Source organism: Borostomias antarcticus (genome assembly GCF_949987555.1).
Source record: "Borostomias antarcticus genome assembly, chromosome: 3".
Lineage (NCBI taxonomy): Eukaryota > Metazoa > Chordata > Actinopteri > Stomiiformes > Stomiidae > Borostomias > Borostomias antarcticus.
Window position 1 is genome coordinate 6,482,166 of NC_140236.1, and position 23,003 is coordinate 6,505,168.

Here is a 23,003-nt window from a genome sequence, read left to right on the forward strand (position 1 = left end):
GCACACATACACACACACACATACAAACATTTGTATTCTCATGTTAGCTTTGACACTAGACATTTCTAACATAGCACATTTAGATCAAGGTTCAAGTCAAATTACCTGAGGTCATTATTTTGCTAGTACACTGCGCTACCAAGTGTGCTTCATGTTCTGCTGGAATGTTACCCGAGTTGGTGGAATGTTTTCCAGAGCTCCAGACTTCTGTGTGGAGAGCTGTCCTTCTGGTTCCTGGTTGAAAGTAGGTTCTCAAGGGTTCTAGACTTCTGTGTGAAGGGCTCTTCTTCTGGTTCCTGTTTGAAGGTAGGTTCTCCAGGGTTCTAAACTACTGTGTGGAGAGCTGTTCTCCTGGCATCATTCACGTCCGTCCTACTCTCTGGTTGGGTCGTACATCAGCACCACTAATCTCTCCAGCAGTAACATTGACCCTCCACTGTCCACTGGGCATGTAGAAGAGTCCACTGAAAGCAGTGTTGACCTCTGAGGAACACGTCCACGTTGTCCAGGCGTCCTGTCAGACAGTGTAGATGTGTCCCAGCCTGTGAAAGGACTGGGTGGCTCAGACACTGGGTGGCATTCATAGTGGTAAAACATTTGGTGAACAGTTATGTACCGCGGGTGTATGTCTTTTTATTATGGCTTCATTCAGCATACGCCTCCTGATGTAGGTGTCGGCCTCTGGTGTCGGCTCAAACTTTTGGTACAGAGCTGTTCAACAAATGTTTTCTGAGTCTCCCAGTCCTTTCACAGGCTGGGAAACGTCTGCACTGTCTGACAGAGGAAACAGGACACCTGGGGAATGTGGACGTGTTTCTCAGAGGTCAACGCTGCTTTAAAGGACAATGCTCGTTTTTGACAACCTGGACCTTATTTACGACATATTATAAGACGTTTGACTCACCGAGATCACTTTGGTGTAGTTCGGAGGCATGTAGAAGAAATTTAAAATCCAGCGCGAGCCAAGTATATCCATGTAATGTCGGTGGTCGGGGCACTTAGAATGCAGTTTCTAAAAATCTATTTCCTGCCGCGAAGCGGTTGTTTTCATCAATCTGTCTTCATGAATCGCTAGTTGTGCTTACATAGAGCATAATCATGTGGTGGTTTTTCACATGCCTCTGTAATTTGATCTTTAGAAACGTCTTTCGAAACGAAATAGCTTCCTCACTTGCTCCAGCACGCATGCGCACAGCGTGCTGGAGCAACGATTGCGCGCTGTGCGAGGAAGCTATTTCGTTTCGAAAGACGTTTCTAAAGATCATATTACAGAGGGTTGTCAGGTTGTCAAAAACGAGCATTATCCTTTAATTGATCTCCTCAGCATGTCCAGTGAGGTCAGTAGAGGGTCAATGTTACTGCTGGAGAGATTAGAGGTGCTGATGTACGACCCAACCAGAGAGTAGCACGGATGTGAACGATGACAGGAGAACAGCTCTCCACACAGAAGTCTAGAACCCTGGAGAATCTACTTTCAACCAGGATCCAGAAGATCATTTCTTTACACAGAAGTCTAGAACCCTTTAGAACCTTCCTTCAACCAGGAACCAGAAGGACAGCTCTACACACAGAGGTCTCGAACTCTGGAAAACATCCCACCATCCTGGGTACCACTCCAGCAGAACATGAAGCACACTTGCTGGCACAACGTACTAGCAAAATAATGACCTCAGGTTTTAAAGTAATTTGACCTGGACCTTGATCTAAATGTGCTAGGCTTTTCTCATACATTCCTTTACATTACTACACACTGCATTTGTTGTACTGAAATAAATATTTTCAACAATATAGCCTACATTTGTCTATGTGTTTTTGTGCGTGGCTGTAAGCCAGCGTTAGTATAGTATAGCATTTGTCCGGTTATCACTCCCTCCCTCCGTCACTCTGGACAATGTTGGCCTGCAGTTCTCTGTTGGCACCACAAGAGGCAGTAGTCCCAGCACACCAAAATCAAGAAGGACAACCTTGTCAAAAAACATGTCAACACCAGAAAGTAATTTATACCAGCATCGCCGTTGTAAACTTACCTCGTCGGCACTCAATTCTTCCATTATTTTTCCTTTATTTCCAACTGGCTAAACAACAATTGTGCCAGCCAGCCAGCTAGCTAGCAGCAGCTATTTCTAATAGAACCAAATATTCATGGTCTAGCTAACTGGTTAAGCAAATAACTGTTTGGCTTGATTGTCTTAAAGTTAAATAAAGAAAAATAAAGAGGCAGAACAGACTATTTTCCTCCCTAAATGGATTGATCCACACGATTTCTACCAAGAATGAAACAAACACAAAAGTATGTCAAAACACGAAGGAGGCCATTCTGGATAGTGTATCACGTGACCACGGGAGAAGGGTGGGATTTGAGTCTGATCGCTGGATTCGGCCATCTGTGTTACATTTAATCATATTTGATATTCTACTGTTGTTTTAGTAGCCTAGAGTAATATCGATGTAACAGAGCCATAACTATCAATTCTAGGTTCTTGCCCCCTCTGATAATGCATATTTGTTTGAGTGATTTGGATTGCTTCTCAGGCCTGACATCATTTGTTTGGCACACTTAGGCTATGCCTGATCGTGGCTGTGGCTCGGGGATAGGCAATGTGGAGAAGGTCATGGGGCCAAGGGCAAGCATCTGAGAGCTAGGCTAATTTTCCATTGCACATCCACCTGTGCAAGCAGGTGATTATTCACTCAAGAGACGTTATGATACATATGTACATCTTTTATTTTACATTGTGTAGCATATAGTACAAAAAATACAGACATTCTCAGTATAAAGTTGGGCGCAGACACATAACCTATATAGAATATTTTGGCAAAAAAAGATTAACTACCATGGGGACACAACTGTGGACAGTATACGCATTAGGTAAGGGTGCAATTGATGTGTCCTATATTATGCTCAACTCCACACCATGACTTATTATCAGACAGCTAGGGCACTGCAGATGCAGTCTTATGCAATAGATATATGGGTCCTGTGCAATAATAAGAGACTGGCAGTTCAGCTCAGATGCTATTTTTCTTTGAGGTTCTCTAAACCAGTGCAATGTGAAACTCATTTTTCAAAGCTTCGGTTTACCATCCAAGAGATGTGCAGGAAACAGTGGTTTTCCATCCATGATCAGAGGGACTTTACCAGACCATCTGATAACAATAATCAAATGGTGCCCTCTAGTGGCCGGACAACGTCACCACCACCATTCCCTCATTTGTACTTCTCGTTTGTATTGCATAATGAGCAGTTAAGTCCAAGAACAAAACAAAACAGAAAATGTATTTAACAAGGCTCTCCCTATCATTTAGGGTCCAGACAATTCATCTTCAACATTTATTCACTATGCTCTTTTTGAAAACTTGCTTGCAGACTTGACCTTCACAGTACAGCTCCTAAGCACAGAGAAAAGATACATGTTAGGTGAATAAGAGTTAGCCTATTCACACGCACATTGACAGGCAGAAGTGATAAACAACCACCCCCCCCCCGCCAACCACTTCGCTTTTGCGATTGCAAAGTTTTTGTCTTCAGTTCAAACTTCTTACCAAATGCAGTTGATCATCCTCAATCCAGTGTGCCCAGCCTCTGTTCCGCAGAGCCACCAGCCTCAGCCACCAGCCTGGCACCCTCCCATGTCACCACTGACTGAAAGACACACACACACACACACACACACACACACACACACACACACACGGAATATAATTTGTGCACGTTTACAAAATGATACCATTTGTCAATAATGTAACTGTGTTTATTGTGAATGATGATGAAGTAAATTATAGAGAATCATTTAGTCAGCTGGTGTGCTAATAATAATCACATTTTAATGTAGGCACAACTAAAGAAGTCATTGTTGATTTCAGAAGGAAAAATGTAGCCTACAGCACAATTCTATATGGAGAAGTAGAAATGCTTATTCAAATTCCTTGGTCTACAGCCACCAGAAGATCTGTCTCCAAGCCATTATAAAGAAGGCACATAAGCGACTTTATTTTCTATGAACAAGAAATTCAAAATGAGCACTGGCCTGTAATCAATCTGTGCCAATTCTACTGCCAGCATTCTAACTGGTTCCATCAATGTTTGGTTTGGCAACTTGACTTCTCAAAATCATAAACCTCTAGAAAGAATTGTCTGTATAGCTCATCACAATTGGTGCTGATCTTCCATCTTTAAAGAACATTTACACAAGCAGGGTTCTTAACAGAGCTAAGAACATAGTCAAGGATCCCAGACAGCTGGGATTGTGCTCTTCTCATATGGCAGCATATTCCAATGTAGCCTATAGCCTATATCGACAAATAGGCCTACTTGAACTTGTGTCTCATTTTCACACACAATATCAGTGAAATTGATAACATTTGACTGATTCAACAAGCGTAAGTAATATTTGCATAGTCAACAAATGGATGGATCAATGGTAAGTACAAGGAGCGAGCAGAAACACACGCCCTGAGCCTGACGCGCCAGTTGGTTTGTTACAGTCTCGCCCATCCAGCTGCCCGGCAAGGTAAACGTGTCAAACCAAGTCTCTTAATACCACCAATGATCGGTTATCAAATGATCAAGACACTAAAAAACTCAACTCTGGTCCTGAAAACCGTGCATACTGTAGCATCATCATAAAGACCTAAATTCAATGAAGAAAATATGGAGATGACCAGGCGTTCACTTTAGATATTACATTTTTACAATTTAGAACTTACCAAGTGCAATCATATAATCCTCCATGTTGACATTGCTGAGCATGTCCCACGTCCCACAGAAGCCCACTGGCATTTTCAGACAGGGTGCTCAAGCTGCAATACGAAGGTGGAGGAAAAACTGTCACCTGTAGACAGAACAGGATGTTGGCTATGGCAGGGACTCGCTTATGAGGGATAGAGGGAGGTGTGCCTTCTGTTCATTCGCTGTCACCTGAGGGCTAAGGATGGGGTTGGTGCTCCTCTAAGATATGGGATGGGAACAAGACATGTCATACTTTTCTCTGCGTGCAGCTTGTATGACAATCCTCTTCTCCCCCGGGGAGCACAGACAATTATTAAAGTATTTGACCTACTGTAGAACATAAGTAGGTGACAAAGTAGTAGCCTACTTTCTCTTCATCTCACTTGAAGACGAGGCCATTTTTCAATTCGCCCATACATCACTTCAACTTGGAAAATGAACATAGTTGAATCTCTCTCTAGCTCCTCTCTCTAGCTCTCCAAATGAGAAACTGAAAGACAAACTAAACTATCGACACTATATGCAGAAAACAGGCGGAATGCAGAAGTCAGGGGTGTTTTCCTGCCAAGGCTATTGAAGTAGAAAAAAAACCCTTGTGTGGCCATTTGACATTGCCAAAAACACCAAGATGAATGTGACTATGAAGATGAATGCATTTCATTTGTTCCTTGCTGATACAGTATATATCAAATACAGTAGTAATGTGCTTATGCTTAGATTCAATTCTGTTTGAGTGCCACTGTTAACAACTTGAGGTGTTGAGGTGTTGAATGGAAGTTGTTTGTTTGTACCGTCTCCGTTATCCCTTTTACATTCCACCATCACTGTCAGGTTCCATGCATCTTTTAGCACCGTTCTGTATGAGAACAGTAAAACACACCCATCAAAAACAGTCAGTTGCTCTCACACCAGTATTCAAAAACAAACAGACTAGGTTACTAGGTTGGAGTGGTGTCTCATTTCCATGTAAAACATGTTTGATCTTAAACAAGGTAGGCTATTCTAATTTCTTCACACTAGAATCAGTAAATGCCCTGTCTCGACCAAGGTTGCGCTATGCAATTTCACTAATACACAACACATCAAGGGCAACCCTTGCTGCTGTCTGTATCGGCACTAATGTGAACATTATTGCGTATGACACTCTAGTGTCAGCTGATTGGATTATAACTATGCTATACTTCGACCTACAAATAACAAGGCGCTTTCACAGCATTTAGCAAACGTTCTGTCCCGTCTCTGTTCCACCTCTGTTCTGTGAAGAGAAGACCTCAAGAAAAGATGCTCTACTGAAACAGAGCAAACTAAATCTTCCTTATCAGAAAAGTCACGCGTTTTTGACGAGGCACTGGCGGACGGACGTGGACTAGCCTACTTCAGAGTCAAAAACCAACGGAAACAAAAAGCGACAATAATCAGTCCAGCCACAAAACCTATCCCCGCCCCCGCTAGAGGAGAGGTGGTCCTGGGGGAGGCTGTGAGGCAGCGGGTGATGGGGAGGCTAGCTCAGCTGGAGGAGGCGGAGCCTGTGTATCTCTGCAAAGGGGCCAGGACGACGTCAGCGTTTTTCTCATGGATGTATTAATAGAACTGGATACAGCCACTCCATTCACTGGCCGCTATCAACAATGAAGCCCTATGGAACCGCGCCATCTTGGCAAATTTGTAGTCATTTGACTATTTCCGGTGACTTTTGTACTTGCGCAGTTGAGCTTCTCTGGCCGACGCGCGTCCACGAAAAAGTTCACATTTATCTGAAATGTAGACGCACGTTCCCGGCTCTCTCCGCTTTGATTTAGCAATGAAAACCGGCTTGCATATTAACCTGTTTTTGTCAAATATATCCATTGGAGAAATTATTTTTTCATCCAGGCATCTTAGTTTTAACAGGTTAAATATAACTGAACATGTTTCGTTTGCTAGTAGATGGTATTCATTCCTTTCGCGATAACGTTATTGCAGCCAGGCTAAATTCCTCCAGGGAGCCAGTGACCGGCGAGTTGAAGAGCTTCACTCCCCGCCAGCAGGAGCTTTGGCCGCTGCTACCGCATCTCGGATAACCCGCTGAGTTCGTGGCTGCTATTTCACATTCGCCCTTGATCAATCCCAATACGGATCCATGGTAATAATGAATCAATCGTTCAGATCGGCAGTGCTGCATGCATGTTACAACATCATTGTTACCTTTATTAACATAACCATAGCCTACATTTATCTCTCTAACGTTAGGCTATCCATCTTACATCAGTCGGCCATTCGATAGCTGGAAGCGGTCAACGCCAACGTTGACTGAAAACACCCAAACTCAGTGTATCGTTTCATCTTCATGCTACACATCAACTCCTTTCCATTGTATGTGAATAAATTCCTGTTATTCTAAAAATATCCCATTTCTGTCCATTCCTGGAAAAGGCTAATAATTGCTGTCAAATGATCACTCCAGTTTATCACCGTATCCCACTACCATTTCAACTATGCACAGGAGGTTGTCTTGTGGTCATTTTCATTAAAAAATGATTAGCCTTATCAGTTTGTTGTATGTATTAAGCCCTTTTTGAGCGGTATGCTTGTATTAATAGCTTATAGCTTGCCATACTCACCAACCTTGGGACCTCAGAAATAGGGAGCATTTCCAAACCAAATTGCGGGGGGGGGGGGGCATTAAAAGCATTACAAATTAGACATTAAAAGCATTAAAACGAAATGTGAAACATTATATATATATATATATGTGTGTATGGAGCAATTGTTTTTAATGTCCGACTTTTGTCTGTGCTGTTCAGTAAATGTGCATCTGTCCTAATTTATTGTAGCCTATCTACTACACAACCTAGTTCAAATTTATGAATCTCCCGCGGAAGTCAGGAGGGTTGGCAAGTAGGCTATGGTCACTGCTCCCCAGTAAAATTGAATAATTGAGGGGTTACTTACAGTACAAAAAGGGTTGTTAAAGGAAGTTGCTTTGGCCTACACCTCCTCTGGATTGCAACTTCAACTGACAAAGCATTATTTTTTAATAAGAACAGCTCAAATAAATCAGTGTGTTATTTTTATGTGATGATGAACATACTGCTGTTGCTCTTTTTTTTTGTTAGTTTAGTATACATAGGCTAAGTACATTTTTGTACCAAGACATATTTGTTGCCATCACATTGTTCATTAATTTCACTGTTCTTCCTCATCCCTTTCCCACCCCCTCCTCCTCTCCCTCTTCTCATCCTCCCCAGCCAAACCACTCAGTGGGTCTGTTCTGTGCTCTCATTTTACATATTGTGGATGTAGCTGTCCCAGTGTATGACCCACATGTGCTCCATGGCTCGTAATGTGCTCCATGGCCATGCGTCCCCACATTATTGTTTTTTTAATTATATTTTTATTATCATGTTTTATTATTATAAATAAATACTTTAAAACTACCACTGAAGCTGTCTGTGCAAATTACAGTAGGCTAGGCATTTAACTATTACATTACTACAGCTGCTAAAGGCACATATTGTAGTGTTTCCAAACGAATTTTCTTAAACTATTGGAGACTTGGAAATAACAACTAGGCCTACATGAAGACTTTCACAGTTTCAGACTGCTGTAACCATTAAAGTTTGGAGTAGGCTGCATAAGCTTACACTTAACACTGCACACACACAAAACGCTCAAAAAGGGCTTAATACATACAACAAACTGATCAGGCTAATCATTTTTTAATGAAAATGACCACAAGACAACCTCCTGTGCATAGTTGAAATGGTAGTGGGATACGGTGATAAACTGGAGTGATCATTTGACAGCAATTATTAGCCTTTTCCAGGAATGGACAGAAATGGGATATTTTTAGAATAACAGGAATTTATTCACATACAATGGAAAGGAGTTGATGTGTAGCATGAAGATGAAACGATACACTGAGTTTGGGTGTTTTCAGTCAACGTTGGCGTTGACCGCTTCCAGCTATCGAATGGCCGACTGATGTAAGATGGATAGCCTAACGTTAGAGAGATAAATGTAGGCTATGGTTATGTTAATAAAGGTAACAATGATGTTGTAACATGCATGCAGCACTGCCGATCTGAACGATTGATTCATTATTACCATGGATCCGTATTGGGATTGATCAAGGGCGAATGTGAAATAGCAGCCACGAACTCAGCGGGTTATCCGAGATGCGGTAGCAGCGGCCAAAGCTCCTGCTGGCGGGGAGTGAAGCTCTTCAACTCGCCTGTCACTGGCTCCCTGGAGGAATTTAGCCTGGCTGCAATAACGTTATCGCGAAAGGAATGAATACCATCTACTAGCAAACGAAACATGTTCAGTTATATTTAACCTGTTAAAACTAAGATGCCTGGATGAAAAAATAATTTCTCCAATGGATATATTTGACAAAAACAGGTTAATATGCAAGCCGGTTTTCATTGCTAAATCAAAGCGGGGAGAGCCGGGAACGTGCGTCTACATTTCAGATAAATGTGAACTTTTTCGTGGACGCGCGTCGGCCAGAGAAGCTCAACTGCGCAAGTACAAAAGTCACCGGAAATAGCCAAGTGACTACAAATCTAGCCAAGATGGCGCGGTTCAATAGGCCTTCACTTTAGATTTCGAATCCTGGGGGCTTGGTTTTTCTGCTCGCTCTCCGCGCTGTACAGGCTCTGCTCCCGGATGTAGCGCACCACGGGGTCGGGCAGCAGGTACCGGACGCTCCGGCCGCGGCGCAGCGCCCGCCTCACGTGAGTGGCCGAGATCTCGTTGGTCACCCACTCGCGGACCACGTGGATGTTCTGCCGGTGCCTCCAGAGGGCATCCGTCTGGTGGATGAACTTGTGGGCGTCGCTGCCGCTGCGGGTGATGCAGACGAGGCCGTAGCGGCCCGCGATCTCGGAGATGTCCTCCGGCTTCCAGAGGTTGGGGACGGCGAAGGATTCCAGCACGTCGGCGCCGCACAGCAACTTCAGCTGAGGGCCGTCTGACGGGGAGCGAAGAGAGAGGGAGAGATAGAGAGATAGAAAGAGAGAGAGGGAGGGAGGGAGAGAGAGGGAGAGAGAGAGAGGGAGAGAGAGATAGAAAGAGGGGGAGAGAGAGAGAGAGAGAGGGAGAGATAGAAAGAGAGAGAGGGAGAGAGAGAGAGAGAGAGAGAGGGAGAGAGAGATAGAAAGAGGGGGAGAGAGAGAGAGAGAGAGAGAGAGAGGGAGAGAGAGATAGAAAGAGGGGGAGAGAGAGAGAGAGAGAGAGAGAGAGGGAGAGATAGGGAGAGAGAGAGGGAGAGAGAGAGAGGGAGAGAGAGATAGAAAGAGGGGGAGAGAGAGAGAGAGAGAGAGAGAGGGAGAGATAGAAAGAGAGAGAGGGAGAGAGAGAGAGAGAGAGAGGGAGAGAGAGAAAGAGAATGGGGTGAAACTAAGTCACTGTTAAAATCATCACAAGCACTGAAAATCCCGTTTACACAATGACTACCCTGAATAGTGGGATTTATGATTTGGGGATGCTTTGGAATGTTAAACCACTTTCAACTGCTTTTTGATTTGAGAATCCTTAAGTTAATTTAGAATACCTGAATTCAAAAATAAATGGGAAAATTTTGCATTAGGAAAATGAACAAAAGGCAATAGCTGAAATGGGTGCGTTTCAGGTCAAATGAGATAAAACGATTTAGGGAGGTATAATACATGACATACTTCGCCTACGTAGCCCATGTAACATCAAAGGTTTACATGGGTTAATCGGCTTCATGCATGTGTGAGGAATGTTGCCAGACAAGGTTGGAAGGCTGGATCACGATGTTCCGAGATGCTGCAGACAATGGAGTCTTCAGCACCGTTTGTTCTTGTTTTACCTTTTCACCTCTGGGCAGATCACCTGCTGTCTCACCTTACCTTTCTCCTTCAGTTGGTGTGACGGGGTGTTGCCACTCTACCATACATTCACACCCTCTGTCTCTGGGTGTAGAACAACTGTAGCAAGGTCTTTCTACTTTTCAAAACTCATCGCCGTCAATATCACTACTGTAGTTTGAAAGACCAGACCTCTTCCATACAGATGGCAGACTATCAGACTATTAATAGATATATAGATAATATATTTAAAGATATAAATATGTAAGCTCCCTTGAACAGTGTTTGGCCGTAGTAGTTTGCTATACACACTTCTTTTGTCTTTGACTTGAGTACGCTAGTTTTCGAATATACCTCTTGCGTGATAGGAGGCTGGGCATTCAGGAGCGTGCTCCTCCATCCTCCTCCTCTTGGAATGCTTGACAGTGTCCACTTCGTCATTGTTCTGATCTGCGGCCACCACCTCTCCATAGTGGTGTCTAGGTAACAGAGACAAGATGGGACATGTTCCGAATGAGACCGTACTTAGTAACATGGGATGCGTATGGCTCCAAAACATTTCACACAATGGGGTGGCTTCACCGGGGTGACAGGTGAAGTTCAGCCAGTTAATGAGACATCAATGAAAACCAGTCATGCATAGTCAGCACGAACGGTGCTTTTGTTTCAGACTCCCTGACTATAAAAAACACCTTCCTCATATTATCTTCACTGAGACTGAGACCATATCAGCGCATTCATCTCTAGCTGCAAATCCTTCAGTTAATTTTGTCAGTTTGTTTTGATTGTCTCGTTATGTTGAGTGTGTGCAGGTGTAGTACACCAGATGTAGCAGGCACAGTTTGGATGTAGCATGCTGCATCTGGCGTAGCCTACTGAAAAGAACCAGAACCACCCAACAGAGGGAGGAGCTGGTTTCTGGGTTCAATAGCGAATTGCGCTGCCACCACCTTTTTTTAACCGGTGGGGTCCGGCGTCAGAACACACACACACACACACACACCACACAGGCGTTAGAAAAAGGACATGGCTATATTAATCATTTCATTTCAAATGCACACCAGCATGGCTCGGGACGCTCCCCAAACCCCCTATAGCTGCCCGCCCCCCCAGACGCTCCAGGCTTAAATTATAACACTGCACTCTCACTGCAAAATAATGTAAACTGCACTGCAAAAGAATATAACTGCACTCTCACTGCAAACGAAACATGCACGTGTAAAACCAAAACTCCAAAACAACCGGCCTGCCACATCGTCTGAGATCGGGACACATGACTTTCCCTCTCCGAAAGCTTAGCTTCAGTTAATATAAGATTCATTCATAACAATGGTTATGGTAAGCCATAGTTTGTGACAGGCTGTTGACATGCGACAGCCCTGAAAATGATGTTGAAGGGAATTCCAAACGAGCGTTATTTTGACACTCTACTCCATAGGCGTAGTTTTAGGCATGGACGCTATGGACATGTCCATACCAAAGCCACGGAAACAGAAATTGTCCCTACCAAAAATAATACAGAGTGACTAACTGTAGTTTTTAATTACTATTCACAACTTGCGAAAGCAAAACGGTTGGGAATTAAGGCCTCGTTGACAGCTGCGTTCAGCAAACTATCCAATCAACAACGTACAGTAGCCTACTTTCCCGCCCTCGCCTCTGTGACCCAGCGCGTGCCTGCCTCGCGAGCTCAGCGCGCAGCTCACAGCACATCGAGCATAGACTGTCGTCAACAGCGGGAATTTTGATTAGACAGCAAGTAAGATTTAAGTTATTGAACAATAGGGAATAGAATATGTTGACCGACAATTATTTTTCTGTACAGAGTTGTATCATTGATAATAGTTTAGTTTTCGTCCTACTAAATGCCTTTGTAAACTGTAATGTTAGTGCTAGCTGGTGGTGCAGCTAGTCAGAGTTAGCTACTGTAGCTATTAGCTATAACGTTAGGTCTCGTAACGTTTGCTGAGGCAGAGATAAGGTGCTGTAATGTTGTCATAACAGTTGTCTTTAGCTAGTAATAAATCAGTTTTGGTATAACGTTGCAAACTCCTAGGTTTGAGCAATGACTAGCTAGGTTCACTCGCCCACTGAATTGCATAGTAGGCTAAACAAACGAGACGTAGACGTCTGGTTTGTTTATGCAATTCAGTTCAATAGTCCAAGTCCAGCGTAATTATGTTAATATTTCATATGTTACACAGAATAGGCTCTAGGCTACATGGAAAAGAGTGTTTCATGTCTGCAAGTAGTTTGATATTGTCAATCATTTCCCTTTTATGATAGATGGTGAATGGAGGGCAAAATGCCACCAGAAAAAAAGAAGACAAAAATGGACATTATAATTTTTTTGGTCAAAGCAGCAGAAAGGCAGGATCGGGAGAGGCAGGAGATGCATCAGAGTTACAGGTGAGATCATAGTCTGACTCAACAAATGTAGGTTTTGTGGATAAGCCTTGTCATTCGTTGTCACATTGCCCAATCAGCGGCGACGGAAATTAATCTGATTCGGCCACCACCCAGATTCAATCCAGACTACGTGAAACAACAACAACCCAGTGTGTCCCTACCAAAGATGAAATCAAACCTACGCCCCTGCTCTACTCCCCATGCCCATTTTACAGCATTGCCACCCAGTGGATATAATCGGAATTACACACTCTATTCAAGGAGGGGAATCAGGACAAAATGAGTTTGTTGCCTTAGTCATATTAATTTTGTTATTTTTATTAAATTTTTGCACAGGCCATAATAATAAACTTATTTAACCTAACTATATAAATAATTAATACTTCTTCCTTGACTTGAGTCAGTCATGGCAATTCTAGAATTAGAAGTTTGGCCATACTGTAACAGATTGTCTCACAATGATATGACATCATATTTGAACACAATGATGTCACAGTATGACTATGACAGCCACATTCTAGTTCATAGTTAAATTTTTCTCTGTCAGTGGTCAGTGACATTTTGAAGTGGTTGGTGTATGCAATGCAATCCAGTGCTCCTAACTTCTCCATGGCCTCCCTGCACATTGGGGATCTGCACCCCGACGTGACAGAGGCCATGCTGTATGATTTATTTAGCCCCATGGGGACACTCCATTCTATCCGGGTCTGTAGAGACAGGATCACCAGGCGCTCCTCAAGATACGCATATGTCAACTTCCAGCAGCCAGCTGACGCCAAACGCGCTCTTGACACCTTGAGCTATGAAACAGTCATGGGCCGACAGCTCCGGATCACGTGGTCTCAACGCGACCGCACCCTGAGGGACAACGGAATTGGGAACATCTTCCTGAAGGGTTTGGAGAAGTCCATCGACAGCCAGGCCCTGTATGACACCTTCTCCGCCTTCGGCACCATCCTCTCCTGTAAAGTGGAGAGTGACGAGAACGGCTCCAAGGGCTACGGCTTTGTGCACTTTGAGGCTCCGGAGGACGCTGAGAGGGCCATCAAGAGGATCAATGGCATGCTCCTCAACGGTAAAAAGGTGTTTGCTGGCCCTTTCAAATCCAGAAATGTACGAGAGGCCGAGCTGGGCGACCAAATCAAACAGTGTACCGGCATCAGTCTCTACATAAAGAACTTGAAGGAAGAGATTGATGAGATGCGACTGAGGAAGGAGTTCTCTCCCTTTGGTACCATCATTAGTGCCAAAGTCGTGATGGAGCGCGGCCGCAGCAAGGGCTTTGGGTTTGTGTGTCTGTCCTCCCCTGAGGAGGCCTCCCGGGCCATTGCAGCGCTGAACGGACGCATCCTGGCCACCAAGCCCCTGTATGTGGCCCTGGCCCGGCCCAAGAAACAGCCACGGGTGTATCTAACCAACAGATACAGGCAGCGAATGGCCGTCAGGCGTGCCATGCCCAGCATGGAGATCAAACTGCCTGCACAGCCCTCTGGATCCTCCATGGCTGCCATCCCTCACACGTCCATCCAGTGTGTCTCCGCCCAGACCATGGGCCCTCGTCCAACCTCGGCTCCTACAGCTCCTGCGCGTCCTGCTGTCTACCCGCTGGGCATTCGGGAGCGTGCGAGAGAATGGAGGTCTCGGACGACCTCCATTCTGGCTGCCACTCCACCACAGCAGCGGAAGCAGATGCTGGGTGAGTGTAGTGGTCTGGTTGACTGTTCACTGTTAATTGTCTGGTTCACTGCCAATTGCCTGACCCACACTTAAAGCCCTTGTAAAGCCTGTGCCCCCAGTTAATTTAAATTAACCGTCCAATTTTCCCCTCAAGAACACAACATGGAGCCTTGGTCCACGTCCATCCAGTGTGTCTCCGCCCAGACCATGGGCCCTCGTCCAACCTCGGCTCCTACAGCTCCTGCGCGTCCTGCTGTCTACCCGCTGGGCATTCGGGAGCGTGCGAGAGAATGGAGGTCTCGGACGACCTCCATTCTGGCTGCCACTCCACCACAGCAGCGGAAGCAGATGCTGGGTGAGTGTAGTGGTCTGGTTGACTGTTCACTGTTAATTGTCTGGTTCACTGCCAATTGCCTGACCCACACTTAAAGCCCTTGTAAAGCCTGTGCCCCCAGTTAATTTAAATTAACCGTCCAATTTTCCCCTCAAGAACACAACATGGAGCCTTGGTCCAGCCCACACGGGACCATGTCGGGTTACCAAAAGGTAAGTAACCCCCCTAAAGGTTTATATTTCATATACCATGTAAGCATGGTCAGTCAACTTTATCTGGTTTTGTACAGTCCTGGACCTAGACCCACTCTCTATTGAGACCAGACAACTCTTTAATGCCAGGCCACTATAAAGGTTCTCAGGATCTTGTCATTTCTCAATATCCATACTCAATTTCTATAGCTGAGCTTAAGAGGGAGAACCTCAAGCTCAGGATTTACTTACATACCATGAGCAATGAGCAAATAAATTATTGGATTAGCTTCAGTGACTTTCTTTTCATTGAAACAGAAAACTCCACCTCAGTTGATCTCTACAACAATTGAGGATGAGGTCAACGACCTAGCGCTGCAGCTGGAGGCCAAGCTGAGCCCCCCTCGCCCAAGGGAGAGTGGGAAGATGGGATTTTGGCCTTGTGTTGCCCCTGCACCAACTCCACCTACTGGCCTGGCACTAGAGGCAGAGGGCAGGCCTCTGAGGAAGGACAGAGAGACAGGGCACTCCTGCTCCTACATCCGTGCTCCTGTGAGTGCCTTTAAGCTTGCTCCCCCTGTGATGGCCTCTCCAACACTCGAGGAGGTGGTCAACGACTTGGCACTTCAGCTGGAGGCCAAGCTGAGCCCCCCTCGCCTCAGGGAGAGTGGGAAGACAGCTTTTTGGCCTTGTGTTGCCCCTACATCCACTGCAACAATTGGCCTGGCACTAGAGGCAGAGGGCAGGCCTCTGAGGAAGGACAGACAGACAGGGCACTCCTGCTCCTACATCCGTGCTCCTGTGAGTGCCCTTAAGCCCGCTTCACCTGTGATGGCCTCTCCAACACTCGAGGCTGAAGTCGACTTGACACCTCAGCTGGAGACCAAGCTTGTGTTGAGCCGCCCTCTTGTCAGGGAGCAAGCTGGAGCTAACCCTCTGGTCAGGGAGCAGGCTGGGGCTAACCCTCCTCCTGCCAGTGGACCTGCCAGCACAACGCTTCACACCATTGGTGCCAGTAAACCCACTCCACCTCTGATGGCCTCCCTAACAATCGAGGAGGAGGTCAACGACCTAGCGCTGCAGCTGGAGGCCAAGCTGAGCCTCTCTCACCTCAGGGAGAGTGTCGCCCCAGCTGCCTCAACTCCACCGATGGGCCTGGCGCTGAAGGAGGAGGACAAGCCTCTGAGGTCGGAGAGACAGACACGACACTCCTGCTCCTCCACCCGTGCTCTGAAAGGCTCGGGACGACCTACTCGTAGACAGGAATGGGGTGAGGTCAAAACAGCCTGGACAGCCATTTGTTTTTTGATGCTCTCCATTTTGCAGGTTAAACAATATTAATTTTGTGATTTCAGATCTGACGGACATTAACGTCCAGCTGAACCCTGCATCAGTGAGCTCGAGCTTCACTATTGTGATTTCAGGTCTGAAGGACATCAACGTCCTTATTAACGAGAAAAAGCTGGTAAAGTCTATCTATCTATATATCTATCTATCTATCTGTCTATCTATCTGTCTGTCTGTCTGTCTGTCTGTCTGTCTATCGATCTATCAATTTATCTATCTGATATATATGTTCTGGGCTGAATTACACTGTCAGTGAGGATAATGCACTGAAAATCTTACTATTGTCTGTTTTGACAGATTTGACAGATCCAGTTTTGGATGTTCGCCTGCCTGTGCGGACAGTGCACACACACACACACACACACACACACACACACACACACAGAACTACACACACACACACAGAACTACACACACACACACACACACACACACACACACACACACACACACACACACAACTGCACCCCCCCCCCTCCACAGACACACACACACACACAGAACAACAACATACACGTGCACACATACACACACACACATACAAACATTTGTATTCTCATGTTAGCTTTGACACTAGACATTTCTAACATAGCCCATTTAGATCAAGGTTCAAGTCAAATTACCTGAGGTCATTATTTTGCTAGTACACTGCGCTACCAAGTGTGCTTCATGTTCTGCTGGAATGTTACCCGAGTTGGTGGAATGTTTTCCAGAGCTCCAGACTTCTGTGTGGAGAGCTGTCCTTCTGGTTCCTGGTTGAAAGTAGGTTCTCAAGGGTTCTAGACTTCTGTGTGAAGGGCTCTTCTTCTGGTTCCTGTTTGAAGGTAGGTTCTCCAGGGTTCTAAACTACTGTGTGGAGAGCTGTTCTCCTGGCATCATTCACGTCCGTCCTACTCTCTGGTTGGGTCGTACATCAGCACCACTAATCTCTCCAGCAGTAACATTGACCCTCCACTGTCCACTGGGCATGTAGAAGAGTCCACTGAAAGCAGTGTTGACCTCTGAGGAACACGTCCACGTTGTCCAGGCGTCCTGTCAGACAGTGTAGATGTGTCCCAGCCTGTGAAAGGACTGGGTGGCTCAGACACTGGGTGGCATTCATAGTGGTAAAACATTTGGTGAACAGTTATGTACCGCGGGTGTATGTCTTTTTATTATGGCTTCATTCAGCATACGGCTCCTGATGTAGGTGTCGGCCTCTGGTGTCGGCTCAAACTTTTGGTACAGAGCTGTTCAACAAATGTTTTCTGAGTCTCCCAGTCCTTTCACAGGCTGGGAAACGTCTGCACTGTCTGACAGAGGAAACAGGACACCTGGGAAATGTGGACGTGTTTCTCAGAGGTCAACGCTGCTTTAAAGGACAATGCTCGTTTTTGACAACCTGGACCTTATTTACGACATATTATAATACGTTTGACTCACCGAGATCACTTTGGTGTAGTTCGGAGGCATGTAGAAGAAATTTAAAATCCAGCGCGAGCCAAGTATATCCATGTAATGTCGGTGGTCGGGGCACTTAGAATGCAGTTTCTAAAAATCTATTTCCTGCCGCGAAGCGGTTGTTTTCATCAATCTGTCTTCATGAATCGCTAGTTGTGCTTACATAGAGCATAATCATGTGGTGGTTTTTCACATGCCTCTGTAATTTGATCTTTAGAAACGTCTTTCGAAACGAAATAGCTTCCTCACTTGCTCCAGCACGCATGCGCACAGCGTGCTGGAGCAACGATTGCGCGCTGTGCGAAGAAGCTATTTCGTTTCGAAAGACGTTTCTAAAGATCATATTACAGAGGGTTGTCAGGTTGTCAAAAACGAGCATTATCCTTTAATTGATCTCCTCAGCATGTCCAGTGAGGTCAGTAGAGGGTCAATGTTACTGCTGGAGAGATTAGAGGTGCTGATGTACGACCCAACCAGAGAGTAGCACGGATGTGAACGATGACAGGAGAACAGCTCTCCACACAGAAGTCTAGAACCCTGGAGAATCTACTTTCAACCAGGATCCAGAAGATCAGCTCTTTACACAGAAGTCTAGAACCCTTTAGAACCTTCCTTCAACCAGGAACCAGAAGGACAGCTCTACACACAGAGGTCTCGAACTCTGGAAAACATCCCACCATCCTGGGTAACACTCCAGCAGAACATGAAGCACACTTGCTGGCACAACGTACTAGCAAAATAATGACCTCAGGTTTTAAAGTAATTTGACCTGGACCTTGATCTAAATGTGCTAGGCTTTTCTCATACATTCCTTTACATTACTACACACTGCATTTGTTGTACTGAAATAAATATTTTCAACAATATAGCCTACATTTGTCTATGTGTTTTTGTGCGTGGCTGTAAGCCAGCGTTAGTATAGTATAGCATTTGTCCGGTTATCACTCCCTCCCTCCGTCACTCTGGACAATGTTGGCCTGCAGTTCTCTGTTGGCACCACAAGAGGCAGTAGTCCCAGCACACCAAAATCAAGAAGGACAACCTTGTCAAAAAACATGTCAACACCAGAAAGTAATTTATACCAGCATCGCCGTTGTAAGCTTACCTCGTCGGCACTCAATTCTTCCATTATTTTTCCTTTATTTCCAACTGGCTAAACAACAATTGTGCCAGCCAGCCAGCTAGCTAGCAGCAGCTATTTCTAATAGAACCAAATATTCATGGTCTAGCTAACTCGTTAAGCAAATAACTGTTTGGCTTGATTGTCTTAAAGTTAAATAAAGAAAAATAAAGAGGCAGAACAGACTATTTTCCTCCCTAAATGGATTGATCCACACGATTTCTACCAAGAATGAAACAAACACAAAAGTATGTCAAAACACGAAGGAGGCCATTCTGGATAGTGTATCACGTGACCACGGGAGAAGGGTGGGATTTGAGTCTGATCGCTGGATTCGGCCATCTGTGTTAAATTTAATCATATTTGATATTCTACTGTTGTTTTAGTAGCCTAGAGTAATATCGATGTAACAGAGCCATAACTATCAATTCTAGGTTCTTGCCCCCTCTGATAATGCATATTTGTTTGAGTGATTTGGATTGCTTCTCAGGCCTGACATCATTTGTTTGGCACACTTAGGCTATGCCTGATCGTGGCTGTGGCTCGGGGATAGGCAATGTGGAGAAGGTCATGGGGCCAAGGGCAAGCATCTGAGAGCTAGGCTAATTTTCCATTGCACATCCACCTGTGCAAGCAGGTGATTATTCACTCAAGAGACGTTATGATACATATGTACATCTTTTATTTTACATTGTGTAGCATATAGTACAAAAAATACACAGACATTCTCAGTATAAAGTTGGGCGCAGACACATAACCTATATAGAATATTTTGGCAAAAAAAGATTAACTACCATGGGGACACAACTGTGGACAGTATACGCATTAGGTAAGGGTGCAATTGATGTGTCCTATATTATGCTCAACTCCACACCATGACTTATTATCAGACAGCTAGGGCACTGCAGATGCAGTCTTATGCAATAGATATATGGGTCCTGTGCAATAATAAGAGACTGGCAGTTCAGCTCAGATGCTATTTTTCTTTGAGGTTCTCTAAACCAGTGCAATGTGAAACTCATTTTTCAAAGCTTCGGTTTACCATCCAAGAGATGTGCAGGAAACAGTGGTTTTCCATCCATGATCAGAGGGACTTTACCAGACCATCTGATAACAATAATCAAATGGTGCCCTCTAGTGGCCGGACAACGTCACCACCACCATTCCCTCATTTGTACTTCTCGTTTGTATTGCATAATGAGCAGTTAAGTCCAAGAACAAAACAAAACAGAAAATGTATTTAACAAGGCTATCCCTATCATTTAGGGTCCAGACAATTCATCTTCAACATTTATTCACTATGCTCTTTTTGAAAACTTGCTTGCAGACTTGACCTTCACAGTACAGCTCCTAAGCACAGAGAAAAGATACATGTTAGGTGAATAAGAGTTAGCCTATTCACACGCACATTGACAGGCAGAAGTGATAAACAACCCCCCCCCCCCCCCGCCAACCACTTCGCTTTTGCGATTGCGAAGTTTTTGTCTTCAGTTCAAACTTCTTACCAAATGCAGTTGATCATCCTCAATCCAGTGTGCCCAGCCTCTGTTCCGCAGAGCCACCAGCCTCAGCCACCAGCCTGGCACCCTCCCATGTCACCACTGACTGAAAGACACACACACACACACACACACACACACACGGAATATAATTTGTGCACGTTTACAAAATGATACCATTTGTCAATAATGTACAATAACATCATCATATAACATGGAACATTCAACATTTTCTCAACTTGACTGAGCCTGACAAGTACCTTGCAGTGTCGGTCATCCAGTCCCTTGGTGAACTCCTCAAACTCCCGTCCCAGTGTGAAGGAAAAGGTGTAGTTTCGTAAGGGGCTGAGGGTCATAATCACGTACAGGTCTCGATCACCTTCCTCAGATTCAACCTCAGGGCAATCTTACGTGTGATAGCACTGATACCTGCGGAGGGACAGGGAGCTTATAAGCCTGCGTGTGTGTGTGTGTGTGTGTGTGTGTGTGAGCGTGCTGATCCCATTATCCTACTCACTTTTTATTCATGATTGCACTGCCAAATTCCAAAATAATTCTATTGTTAAATTTTAAGAATATACAACAGTAACTGTGTTTATTGTGAATGATGATGAAGTAAATTATAGAGAATCATTTAGTCAGCTGGTGTGCTAATAATAATCACATTTTAATGTAGGCACAACTAAAGAAGTCATTGTTGATTTCAGAAGGAAAAATGTAGCCTACAGCACAATTCTATATGGAGAAGTAGAAATGCTTATTCAAATTCCTTGGTCTACAGCCACCAGAAGATCTGTCTCCAAGCCATTATAAAGAAGGCACATAAGCGACTTTATTTTCTATGAACAAGAAATTCAAAATGAGCACTGGCCTGTAATCAATCTGTGCCAATTCTACTGCCAGCATTCTAACTGGTTCCATCAATGTTTGGTTTGGCAACTTGACTTCTCAAAATCATAAACCTCTAGAAAGAATTGTCTGTATAGCTCATCACAATTGGTGCTGATCTTCCATCTTTAAAGAACATTTACACAAGCAGGGTTCTTAACAGAGCTAAGAACATAGTCAAGGATCCCAGACAGCTGGGATTGTGCTCTTCTCATATGGCAGCATATTCCAATGTAGCCTATAGCCTATATCGACAAATAGGCCTACTTGAACTTGTGTCTCATTTTCACACACAATATCAGTGAAATTGATAACATTTGACTGATTCAACAAGCGTAAGTAATATTTGCATAGTCAACAAATGGATGGATCAATGGTAAGTACAAGGAGCGAGCAGAAACACACGCCCTGAGCCTGACGCGCCAGTTGGTTTGTTACAGTCTCGCCCATCCAGCTGCCCGGCAAGGTAAACGTGTCAAACCAAGTCTCTTAATACCACCAATGATCGGTTATCAAATGATCAAGACACTAAAAAACTCAACTCTGGTCCTGAAAACCGTGCATACTGTAGCATCATAATGACCTAAATTCAATGAAGAAAATATGGAGATGACCAGGCGTTCACTTTAGATATTACATTTTTACAATTTAGAACTTACCAAGTGCAATCATATAATCCTCCATGTTGACATTGCTGAGCATGTCCCACGTCCCACAGAAGCCCACTGGCATTTTCAGACAGGGTGCTCAAGCTGCAATACGAAGGTGGAGGAAAAACTGTCACCTGTAGACAGAACAGGATGTTGGCTATGGCAGGGACTCGCTTATGAGGGATAGAGGGAGGTGTGCCTTCTGTTCATTCGCTGTCACCTGAGGGCTAAGGATGGGGTTGGTGCTCCTCTAAGATATGGGATGGGAACAAGACATGTCATACTTTTCTCTGCGTGCAGCTTGTATGACAATCCTCTTCTCCCCCGGGGAGCACAGACAATTATTAAAGTATTTGACCTACTGTAGAACATAAGTAGGTGACAAAGTAGTAGCCTACTTTCTCTTCATCTCACTTGAAGACGAGGCCATTTTTCAATTCGCCCATACATCACTTCAACTTGGAAAATGAACATAGTTGAATCTCTCTCTAGCTCCTCTCTCTAGCTCTCCAAATGAGAAACTGAAAGACAAACTAAACTATCGACACTATGCAGAAAACAGGCGGAATGCAGAAGTCAGGGGTGTTTTCCTGCCAAGGCTATTGAAGTAGAAAAAAACCCCTTGTGTGGCCATTTGACATTGCCAAAAACACCAAGATGAATGTGACTATGAAGATGAATGCATTTCATTTGTTCCTTGCTGATACAGTATATATCAAATACAGTAGTAATGTGCTTATGCTTAGATTCAATTCTGTTTGAGTGCCACTGTTAACAACTTGAGGTGTTGAGGTGTTGAATGGAAGTTGTTTGTTTGTACCGTCTCCGTTATCCCTTTTACATTCCACCATCACTGTCAGGTTCCATGCATCTTTTAGCACCGTTCTGTATGAGAACAGTAAA

General features: G+C 44.6%; 2 protein-coding genes across 2 annotated transcripts; both read right to left on the bottom strand.

Moving 5' to 3' along the window:
- Window positions 1-6,235: 6,235 nt before the first annotated feature.
- LOC311330011 (nicotinamide/nicotinic acid mononucleotide adenylyltransferase 1-like) lies at window positions 6,236-14,408 on the bottom strand (the record flags this gene model as incomplete). The annotated part of the gene is made up of 4 exons (XM_084461961.1): window positions 6,236-6,298; window positions 9,343-9,683; window positions 10,900-11,024; window positions 14,374-14,408. The coding sequence occupies 4 exons, from the start codon at window positions 14,406-14,408 to the stop codon at window positions 6,236-6,238; spliced, it is 564 nt and encodes a 187-aa protein (XP_084318087.1).
- Window positions 14,409-20,347: 5,939 nt separating this feature from the next.
- Window positions 20,348-22,182, bottom strand: LOC311330012 (retinoid-binding protein 7-like; the record flags this gene model as incomplete). Its single annotated transcript, XM_084461962.1, has 4 exons — window positions 20,348-20,413; window positions 20,569-20,642; window positions 20,807-20,941; window positions 22,110-22,182. 4 exons carry the CDS (start codon window positions 22,180-22,182, stop codon window positions 20,348-20,350), a joined length of 348 nt encoding a protein of 115 aa, XP_084318088.1.
- Between the last annotated feature and the right edge of the window lie 821 nt (window positions 22,183-23,003).